The sequence below is a fragment of the Chaetura pelagica genome, unplaced genomic scaffold (assembly GCF_000747805.2).
Source record: "Chaetura pelagica isolate M959 unplaced genomic scaffold, ChaPel_1.0 scaffold725, whole genome shotgun sequence".
In the NCBI taxonomy this organism is placed as follows: Eukaryota; Metazoa; Chordata; class Aves; order Apodiformes; family Apodidae; genus Chaetura; species Chaetura pelagica.
In genome coordinates, this window is record NW_009953490.1 from 29,739 (window position 1) to 41,398 (window position 11,660).

An 11,660-nucleotide genomic window follows, 5' to 3' on the forward strand; every position below is an offset into this window, starting at 1 on the left:
GGGAATCGAGGCAGGGCGCCGAGGTCCTGGTGGTCTCGAATGTGACGTACATTCGTGTCCTGGGCTGCACCGGAAGGAGTGAGGCCGGCAGGCTGAGGGAGGGGATTCTGCCCCTCTTCCCCTCCCCCGTGAGCCCCCACCTGCAGGGCTGTGTCCAGGTCTGGAGCCCCCAGTACAAGAAGGACAAGGAGCAGAGTCCAGAGGGAAACCACAAAGGTGATCAGAGGGCTGGAGCACCTCTCCTTTGGAGACAGGCTGAGGGAGTCGGGGCTGTTCAGCCTGGAGAAGAAGAGAAGGCTCTGGGAGGACCTTATTGTGGCTTTTCAATACTTAAAGGGGGCTTATAAGAAACACAGGACTAACTTTTTAGCAAGGCCTGTTGCAAGAGCACAAGGGGTGATGGTTTTCAACTAAAAGAATGTAGACTTAGACTGGGTATTAAGGAAGAAATTTTTTTTACAGTGAGGATGGTGGAACACTGCAACAGGTTGCCCAGAGAGGTGGTAGAAGCCACATTCCTGGTCAGGTTGGAGTGGACTTTGGTCAACCAGATCTACTTGAAGATATCCCTTCTCACTGCAGGGGGTTGGACTAAATTATTTGTAAAGGTCCCTTCTAACCCAAACCATTCAATAATTCTGTGATTCAGTATGTTTTTCGTTGTGTTTGGCCTGAAGTGAGCACTACTCTACTCCCCTGTTAGTGTGGCTGGCATTTCTCTGCTAGACTCACGTACTAGCTGCTGTTTCAGGGTACTACTGGAGAAGTGACTGGATAATGTTCCTTGGGCAGCTTGGCCATACAAAGAGAACAGGAAAGCTAGTTGGTCCCAGCAGGGACCACAGGATCTACTCTGTTACTTGTATTTTCCTGCAACTCCCCTGCCATGGAATCCCCTGCAGTAAACTGATGACCAGCATTCAGCATGAGCTGGTGAACACTTAGTGGGAGCTGTTTGGCCTTTTGCCCGAAGTGCCTGTCCCAGCAAAAGTCCCCAGACATGTGAAGAAGCAGGATAAAGATACATGGAACATCTCCTTGGATACCAATTGTATCACTGTGAATAAGGAAGGGGCAAGTAAGTGCAGGCTAAAAGACTCAAAGTGTTGTAACGTGTTGCAAGGATGTCTTCCTATGCACTAATGCACCTTGAAGCAGAGATGGTCTGATCTCTGAGCAGTGTTTCTAGACCACTTGCTCTGGGTGGATAGGCCATGCAACACAATATTGTTAACAGTTTTTCAAATCATGGAGACTTGGAGCTTTATGAAGGATCATTGCACAGTGGGTAATGGCAAGACTATAAGCTGTGCTTTGCATTAATAACAACATTTGTCTCGAACTGCACAAAATCCAGGTTAGCCAAGGGTCAGCCCAGGAGCATCCTCAGAGCTTCAGGAGCTCTCAGTGCCTCAGGAGTCTTGCTCACCATGTAAACAGCAGAGTCATCCCCACCTTGTTCCTCTTTGGCGTGTTATTTTATATTGTTCTTGTCACCAAAAAGAATTTGCTGCAGGGCAAATTTTGGTTGTAACCATCCAGTGTTTCTACACAGGTCTGAAAGCAGAATAGGCTGGTTTGGGTTCATTCACAGTTTCTTTTCTTCTTTGGGGCTGTTATTAGCAGCATGCATACTATCCACTTTTAATTCCTAATCCTTTGTCCACAACAACAGACTGAGCAGAGGGAGAATGCTTAAGGGGATGTGATGGTAACACTATGGCCAGGCACATCCCTGTTATGTCCCATGTCACTGGAGAGGAGCACAGCTGAGGCTTTGCAGATTGGCCACGCTTCATGAGGCTTAGGATCTTCTGACATGACAATACTGGGCTTGGTGGGACAGTGTTACTGCCTCAGCCCTGACTGCTTTCTCTCAACAGTCCTTATAGCAGCCTTCCAGTACCTGAAGGGGGCTACAGGAAAGCTGGAGGGAGACTGTTTACAAGGGTGTGTAGTGATAGGATGAGGGGCAATGGCCTTAAAATAGAGCAGGGTAGATTTAGGTTAGACATTAGGAAGAAGATCTTTGCAATGAGGGTGGTGAAGCACTGCCCAGGTTGTCCAGAGAGCTGGTGGAAGCCCCACCCCTGGAAACGTTCAAGGTCGGGCGTGAGGAGACTCTGAGCAATCTGGTCTGGTTAAAAAGGTCCCTGTGCACTGCATGGGGGGCTGGACTAGATGATCTTTATAGGTCCCTTCCAAGCCCACACATTCTAACAGTATCTGCTGACTTAGAGCTGACTTGGAGGACATTCACGTTTTTCACTTGGTACTTCTGTCACACCAAGAGCTCCACAGAGTCTTTAGAAGCATTACCAGACTGGTTAACCTCAAACTGGTTATGAGATCTTTGGAGGACCAAGTTCAGAGGGCTAGAGATAGCAGGAATTATTTCTTATTTTGTGGTACAGAGTTTCAGCTGCCAAGCGGGAACAGAGCTAATCTGTTTCTGCTCCACTGGGCGCTCTCCCTTGCCTCTGGCCAGTTCAATCCATTCTGTGCTCAGTTCAAGTATATATCCATCAGTAGTGTAAGTAAAGCCCATTGATTCTCTTATTGCTAGAGTTGGGAGAAAGAGTTTGGGAAGGTCCCGAGCTGAGCAGCAGGGCTTTTTTTTTTAGTATCTCAAAACCACCTTATTCCATCCAGATGTTGCCATACCCCTCCTTCTGTGAGGTCATGGGTGGCTGTCCCAGCTGGCTGGGCTCACAGCTTCCTACATCATAATAGGAGGGACAAGCTGCCACCCTGCCAGCCTCCAACATCTTCCAACATTTTGTGGGCCTGAGTTCATCTGCCACACCTGCTGTTGTGGGAAAGGCAGTTTCTCCTTTAAGCGCCGCCAGAAACAAGGACTATCAAGAGGTGAATAGAAATTCTATATTTTTATGTTTCTTATTGCATAGCCTACTTCCCCTGAAATGCTTAGAATCTGTTTTCAAGAAAGTGTGGACAAACTACCTCAAAAGTACAACAGGTTTCTGTTTGACTCCATTATTCATGTACAGGAGTGATTGGCAAACTCGCAAAGATGCGTACCAAGCTGGTGCAGTTTCTTCCTAAATTAGAATGTACATTTGCACACAGAAGGTCAGCAGGAGCTAGGAGCTCCCACCTCTCCAACACTCAGATATGCTGTTTTACTGACTGACAATCTAAACAAAATCCGAAAGAACTAGACTCAGTTATAAACTGAGTGCCACTTGTGTCAGGAGACAGGAAATGTCACATCTTGGTCACCATGTCACTCACCACAGTATCTCCTGTGAGGCAAGCCAGTGCTTTGTGCCTCCTCTGACAGAACAACAAAAAACAAAACAAAACAAAAGCAACAACAAAATAAAATAAAATAAACCAAACCAAACCACAAGTACAGGAAAGAGTCTTACAATATTCTGGTACATTTTTATTAATTCTTACATTATCCTTTTTTTTTTTTTCCTAAATATCAAGGCAAACCACAGCAAAACAGAGTAAGACACAGCAAATCATGTTCTTGTGTCCAGATTTGTTTTTAAAATATGAAAAATAAGGGCATTTAGTATCTGACTGTGAAATGCAGAATCTCTGCACACTCTTGGCAGTCCAGCATTGGTGGGACTGTGTAAAGCACTTGAAAATAAATTTAATGCATTAATAGGGCTGTAATCATGCGTGTATTTCAATCAATAAAGCAGCAACTGTGCGCAGAAATATTTACCTATGGGTTGGCAGGAGCAGGGCACTATTGAACACTGCAGCCAGTGCAAACTCATCTCTGGGACAAGGTTGTGTTTTCCTGTAAGTTTGTGTTTTTCTTCCCTGCTAATCTACTAGGATTAGAGTTTATTTAAAGAAGATCTCTGACTGGCTTCTTAGGCGGAGATGGACCAAGCAACAGCAGTTAAATATGCTTCAGCTACTCCTTTTAAGCACTTATATGAGCAGGGAATTCAGCCTATCCTATTTATCACTAATGCACCTTGACACCTGTGCAACCACAGCTCTCCTGATGAGCCCTCCAGATGCTGACATGCACTGTTTTGTTGAAATTGTTTTCTTCCATCATGTTGTTGTCTTTGATACAGAAACGGAATAAGAGAAAAATCATACCTTCTCACCAGTGCTGTGCCAGCAATTAATATTATTGTCACTAGTACAGTTCAAGGTTATCTACAATGCATTCCAGAAAACAGCTGAAGGAAAGGTGCAAAGTATTTGAAGCATCGCCTCCCAGAAGCACCTGTAAGCCACTTCCCTATTAATATATCTCAGTGCTGATTCCATGATCTGTCACATCTCTTGCTGCATTGCCACTCATAAGAAAAAAAAAACAAACAAAAAAACCATCAGTAATTAATTGGCCACAATGAATCAAAAAGGTTTCTGCAGGCACAGGTGCTGCAGTCCATGTCAAAGCAGGAGAGAGAACTTAGACTTCATTCACTGAACCTGCTGCCTCACCAAAGAAGTGACTTCACGTATGGCTTGCTGATACTTTTGTGAGGCTTCTTTAAACTCAGCCAGATGCTTCTCATAGCTTGTCACAGCTGTCAGAAGCTGGCTCCTCTCCACGGCTCCCAGAATGGCATGGAGGATCATTTCAATGCCGAGCCCGAGGATGGTGATGGTGACTCCTCCAAGAACAGATGCCCCAATCTGCGCAAGGAGACTGACGAGCTTGGTCACAGTGAGAGTTATAAGATTGGAGCTAAGCAGTTTGACAGCTACCATCCCCGCTGTTGAGGTCACTTCTCCAAGAACGATGGAAAACACTTTGTGGGCTATTGCAATTTTCTCCAACTCTGGCTCTTTGATGTCATACAGCTTCTGGTACAGCACAGGCTCCAGCTTTTCCTTCATGTCGCTGTCAATCTTCTGTACCTGATGCTGAATCTCACTCATTGCTTGAATGATAATGTCACAGTTCTCCTTGACAGTGCTGCTCCTTCTCATCTGAATGTAGGAAATGGTACAGCCCAGGTGTTCATTCAGCACTCTAGCCAGCTCATTTGTTGCATGGAAATTTGTGGACATGCAGTCAAGCAATTCCTGGTGCAGATGGATCAGTTCTTGCCGTCTCTTGGGGTTGTCTGGGTAAAGGAGGTCACTCAGTGCCATTCTGCAGAAATAGGCTGCTCCAAGAAAGAAAAGAAATCTCTTACTCTATTCAACACCCATAACCTCTTAAAGGGCAGTGGATTGTCCTTTGTCTCACTCGTTCTTTTTAGGCTCAGCAAGTCAAATCCCAAGGGATAGCTCATTAATATAGAAATCTTCATTCTTTTCTGGGATCTTTAGCCAAATGATTGGAAAAGAACCTTATGAGACACTGGGCATACCCAGAGCACCAGAAATAGCTAACAAATATGTAATTAGAAGATTGGTAAAAGGAACATGGGTCATTCTTCACCTTGGAAACTGAAGATAGGAGAAGCTGTTCACAAGTTCACAAAAAAATGGAACAATCTAATCAGCAGAATCTAAAATAAGCTGTGGAAATGACAGGCCTGTTCTAGACAAACTGTTGTATCAGCCATTTTTTTGTTTGTTTTTGGGTTTTTTTCTCATTTAGTGGCATCTGATTTTTAACAACTATGATGACTGGTGAAGTGGGCACAGTCTGTGTCACCACACAGTGTTTTTGCTAGTGTGGCTTGTTTCTCCTCACGTTCAAGGGAAGATGTTACTATCTAAGCATGCTGTGTTTATACTTATAAAACCACATTGGGAATTCTTACAGAATAGTAAAATTATATATGCTAAACCCATCCTAACCTGTTTCAGCTTAAACACATCTCTCACTGTGTTTTCTTCCCTGATACTTAGCCCTTTTTCCCTCACCGTTTATTCACCTCCATAAAGCTGTAATGAGCTGTCACTGGCTTGCCAGCAAACAGGTGTATTTAATACATTTTTCTTCATCACCTGCATGCTAATATGCCAAGTCTGAGTGACAGTTACTGGTGATCATACAGTTACTCCTCATCACTAAGCTTCTGTAACCAACTCTGTGCCACTTACTTTTAACCCATCACCAGTTGCAAAGTAAAAATACTTTAGCATTATTTTGGCTTAAATGCATGTTTCTTGCTTTGCTGCAGGGGCACAATATGAATGAGTAGGATGACTTCTTTCTTTGTTAGTACTTTTGCATTTTCAGCCCTCTTACTGCAAAACTGGGTCACTTTTATGCAGTGCTTTACATTTTTCCAAGATAAATCTCATTGTGCTGTGGTGCCAACATATCACAGTCACAGCTACAAATAGTTTTGTGTAGGAGAGTAGCTAGATTTTTCTTCATAAATTATACCCTTCTGTCATTGTGGTCCTTTGTAGTTCTTGCAGTATCTGCTAACTGCAAATCATCTGACACTGACCCAGCTGTATTTTACTAAACACACCCTCCCCCACAGGATCACTGTAGAAAAACAGAATTATTTTAACAGTCCCATAGCCAGCTTTTAGTCTCAGTGTTGAAATACAAACCAGTCTGAAGATAATTTTTTCCCCAATATTTTGCACAGTACTGTACATTTCTTCCAGCCACTTACCTTGTAGCTCTGTCAAGAGAACCAACTCTTTAACACATCTTCCTTTTTCTTCAGGCTGGAGGGAACAAAGTACATATAGAAGAAAGATTTGTGATTTTCAGGAAACATGAAGCTATGTCAATGCTTAGGTCTGATTTCATATGAGTCCTGCCTCAGGCATCTTGCTGGCTTGCTCTCAGACTTAATGTGATAATAGATCCTTTCCACTCCAGTCATGTTTTGTTGAAAGGTCGTTTGTTTTTCCTTTTTTGCAGAAACTGAGGAGACAAAATGTTCTAAGAGGAATAGCACTTCAACATACATTCTACACACTAGACAGGTGTGGAAGAAACTTCTAGCATCTATTCGTTATTAATTGTTATTTCAGCTTCCTGCTGATTCCTACTCTAGATTTTATGTCTCCTAATGCTAAAATTACCTCTCATTTTTCATATTAACACTTTTGCTAACTCTTACATTTGCTTTCTAGAATTAGGCAGGCCACAAATATTTCCATATTTCTGACTATTTTTTCAGCTCCAGGGAGATTTTCTCCAAAAGCATTTCCAATTAAACACCTAGAGTGCTTACCTGATTTTTGTCTGAGGGCTCCTGCAATCAGCTGAAATGTGTGTGGGGCAGTGACTACATGCTCCTTCCTCTGTGTTTCTCTGGTGGTTTCCAGCAGCATGTGATGAGTTAGGAATCCAGAGGCTGGACTTCAGCTGGGTCCTGATGCCTGCCTGCTTGTAATTAATTCTGCTGTGTGACGTTTACCCAGATTCATCTCATTTTCTTTCTCCTTTCCCATTCCTTCCAATTTTAAAAGGTTTCAGTTTATTTTATGCTAGTTCCCAACTGTTAAGTCTTCCAAACACCTTCTGTTTCTGGAGAGAAGAGGTGCAGCATGAAGCCTTCAGCCTACAACGAAGGTGCCATCACAGGTACCTACAACCATGGCAGAAAGGGAATGGTATTGCCTGCTGTTTTCAGATTAGAAAACAAGTAGGACAGTGCTTTTCAGTCATACAGATAGAGGATTAAGTTTTTTCACAGGTAATAAAAAATTCTATTCCTTACAAGTATAAACAACACTAATACTTGCAGCTTTTCCTTGAAATTATGACTTGTTGCCAGGGTTTTGTACATCTGCAAATTATGGAAAAAAGATTTAAACAGTCCCACACAAATGGACAAATATAAATCACAGACAGTGAACACAGGCTTTGTCTGTCCCAGCAAGACAAGCTTGTACTTCTGCCTTCATCCAAGCTAGACATCTTTCATGCTCTGCTTCTTAGAAAGATGGACCTTCGGCTCACCAGGCTCTGGTCACGAATTATTCCTCTCCAGGAGGGAATGGTTCATTTCTCAGATGAGAGTAAAAGATCAACTGTAAAACGAGTACTCTACAGTTGCCAGATTGTTTTTCTCTGAAAGCTGAGCTATTGTTTTCAAACCAAAACCAGAGTACTGAATTCCCATTGTTTTCAGAGCTGTTGGCATGAGAAGATGAGCTGAGAATGAAAATGTTTTAATGATTTTAATTTAATTATTACATTTCTTCCAATGTAAATTATTTGTGACTTCTGCTATTAACTGATAATGTCATGTAATCCTGAAATGCTCTTTCCAGTATTGGAGTAAATTGAATTGATCAGTCTGGCAACTGCCTCTGTGTCACGTTCTGTAGGCTCAAAACTGATTTCAGGTCTTCATGGTTTGCAATGGCTGCAAATTCTTTTCTTCCAGAGTCTCTATCATTTGGAACATGATAGAAAAGAACTTAAACAATAAGCAAACAGTTTTGTTTCTGCTTTATTCTAGGTCTTTAGGGAAGATTAATAGCAATAGTTTCAGACCTATTAATTTTGAGGGGAGGACTTCCTCTAGAGTGCCTGTCACCTTTCTTTGCTGTAAGTTGCCTGATCCTCTCTTCTGATGCCATGAGAGTGGAAGAAGTGATATGGAGCCCCAGAGCCAACTCTGGCTGAACTGCAGTGGAGACTAAAATCAACTTTACTATTTCACACAATTTCAGATCACTTTTGCTATATGAAGTGAAAGGAGGAAGAGGCAGAGGGTTGAGCTGAGCATGGAGAGAAAAGTCTTTTAAAAGTATCAAGTGAGATAGGAAGCTGCAACTGCTTGGACACATCTAACTGCCTATCTAGCCGAAGCAATAGCTGAAAAAACATGCATGCTGCAACTGGTCTGCCTTCCCAGGGCTCTGGCACAAAGACAACATCAGGAGCAGTCCCTTAGTCATGTGCTGCCCCAGGAATGTGCCTGCAGTTGGCCTTGGGAGAACTCTTAGGTGCAAGCAGTATGTAACTTCCGTAGAAGTCAGAATGGTAACAAGACAGGAGCACAAGCAAGGAGTGTTTTGTGCCTTCATCTACCAAGCCATTCTTGCAGCTTCTAGCTGCTGTATGAACCGATAGGTATGGGTCACTTCACAGGAAACTGTAGCCTAACAAAACATTGCACTACTCACCCTTCCATCACTTTGTCTCTTGAATGTAGTGGTCTGGTGCATTTGACTTTGCTGTGTCTGTTCTTCCCTCTCCAGAATATGAGTTTAATTCTGTGTTGATTTTTCTAAGGATGATGTAAAGTATATTGTTTGCTAGGGCTCCCATAAATTTACCAATGAGCACCAAAGGGCAAGAATAATTCACTTATAGCACTTCCATTGCTTTTCAGATTGCATGCTGGAGGTCAGTGTCACTTCCTCCAGCCATAAGAGTAACAATACTTGCAGTTGCTTATGCCATATTTTTCTGGTCTTCTTGGTAAGACCTCTGCAAAGGCTGACAAAGAGCTTTTTCTGTGTTTTCCAACTGTAATGTCTTGGGTCACAGTGAATCAGGTGGGTTAATGATTTGTAAAACTGGTTTCAGAAATGCAATGTTTTGGGTGAAAATGTATCCAGTTTTATTTTCATGTTTCTTCTGGATTTCCTGTTTGCTTTTCAGAGTCAGCACTCCAGAAATGTTATCCCGCCTCGGTTTTAAGAGTGATGAAGACAGGCTGGTCAGTGCTGGCCAGACTCTGCATGACTTGGTGTACATGTATGTCTCCTCAAGCAACAAAACCTTCCGACTCCTCAATGCGCATCTTGGCACCAACTTCCCCACCATGTCAGTAAAAGAAAACTTCAGCATTAAAGAGAATCTGCAGCTCCTGGTCAGTGCTTTGAAAGAGGTGCAAGCAGCTGTGGAAAGAAAAGACAAAGAGATGCAGAGAAGCATCAAACATGGTTTGCCTGCTGAGGTTGCTTGTCCCAGCACCTCCCTGCAGGAGAAGATCGCTGCAGCAAAGGAACTTTATGAGAATTACAAGGGGGTTGTAGAAAGCTTCATGGTTGTATTCATTGCAGTGATATTGAAACATGATAATTTCCCTGACACAATCGAGTCTGCTCTTCATCAGTTAATGAGTTCACCTGCGTTATCCCTCCAAGTATCAGAACTTCTCATAGACTATTCTGATATTGCGAAAAGTCTGCAACCAAATGAGACACCAAGTACCACAGATGACAACTCTTCTTCGAGTGGAACATCAGAACAGCTCGAGCTTCTCTCTCTACCTGCCTCCTCTTCAATTCTTCTTTTTCTACAGAGTATCCTTCAAGGACATGGATCTCTAAAGGGTAGTGTGAAAATAGCAGCTGACTACTTAGAGGAGGCTTTCAGAGTTCTGAAGCCACCTTGTGAAGAATTCGAAACCTTTGTTAAAAGTGTTGAATCCTGTGTCCCAGTGATAACACAGAAACAGTGAGAGACATAAATGTGCTGATGTGTCAGAAAACCATCTTGTTTCCTGTAATTCTTACATAGGGAAGAGTTTTAGGATGTTTTAACACATACAAGAGGTATCCACAGCAGCCGCTTCTAGTATTTTCGTTATTTTTTTGAAATCTGGGTTTAGTATCGTTGAGTATTTAGGGGTCAAAATCAAGTTCTGACAACTCATTTGAAATCATCAGTAAACAAAGAACAACAAGAAAGTAACATGACATATGAACAGAAAACAAGCTCATAGTAAAATAGTCCTGTATTAATCTGGTTTAGCTGTCTGGGCAAGCATGTCTCAGGATTTCAGGGACAGTAGTACAGTTTCACAGAACATGTTACTACGTTTTAGATTATTAGATCATGGCCTCTGTCATTACAGCCACCTAATTATGATACCCAAGATGCTGAGCCTCGAACTCCTCCATTTAATCTGCTAAAACCTGAAGACATCTGTATTCCTTAAGTGCCTACATTTCTAATGCTAATATTTCTTAAGTGCCCAAGTTCTGATTCCTTGCCACAGAATTTCTAAGGGAATGCTATCACCAAGTTTGTTTGGAGCTGCTCTGAGAGTCAAGCAGTTCACATGGGTGTGTTTGTCTGTCCTTACTTTTGATTAACCAGCTATCAGCAGCTTGTGCAGTGCTCCTACATTCAGATGTCATTTTGATAGCTAACTTGTTGCTTACTGTTTTGCGCTGGGGGTGGTGTATACAGAACTCCAGCTTCCTGCAAAGATCAGCAGTGTCTGAAAGCTGGGATAATTTGTGAAATGCATCCATGAGTTTCAGTTCAATTATCTGATTACTCCACTGCAAAGTTAAATCAGCATGACTAGTCTCCTTGGACCAGTGAGATAACTTCTCTGACTGTAGCCTCAAGCCCAGGGCTAATGTCAGTGGGGGTGACGGACCAGGGGCAAAGAAGCAAGCAAAGCATATTGGAAAGGGGACTTGCAAACAGAAAATGTTTCTTATAATTTCCACACTGTTATTTTTTAGAGATGAGAGAAGTTTCTAGCTCTTCTGGCTTGGGTGTTTAAGGCTCCGGAAGAGCTAAATGAACACATAGAAGTGAGGGGAGTCTATAGCTAAATCAGAAGTTCCAATTCCAGTTTGTGATATTGATTCAACCTCCAGCATTACACATTGCAGACCACCAAAATAGAAAGGCACATACATGAATGTTAGTCACATCCAACACTCTATGAAGACAGGCATCTTCATGATGTTCCCCTTCACTGCTGCATGAAATGACCAACATGTGTTCATCTGCTGCTAGAGGACTGTTATGAACACATGATCTACCTGAGTTTTTCAGAGGAACTGTTCTACTTCAGCATGAA

At 42.6% G+C, this 11,660-nt stretch overlaps 2 protein-coding genes across 2 annotated transcripts; one reads left to right on the forward strand and one right to left on the reverse strand.

The window, feature by feature from the left end:
• Positions 1-4,425: 4,425 nt before the first annotated feature.
• Positions 4,426-5,103, reverse strand: SMCO3 (single-pass membrane protein with coiled-coil domains 3). Its single transcript, XM_009999010.1, has one exon. The coding sequence runs from the start codon at positions 5,101-5,103 to the stop codon at positions 4,426-4,428; it is 678 nt and encodes a 225-aa protein (XP_009997312.1).
• Positions 5,104-9,509: 4,406 nt separating this feature from the next.
• Positions 9,510-10,298, forward strand: LOC104389967. Its single transcript, XM_009999032.1, has one exon. The coding sequence runs from the start codon at positions 9,510-9,512 to the stop codon at positions 10,296-10,298; it is 789 nt and encodes a 262-aa protein (XP_009997334.1).
• Positions 10,299-11,660: the final 1,362 nt, after the last annotated feature.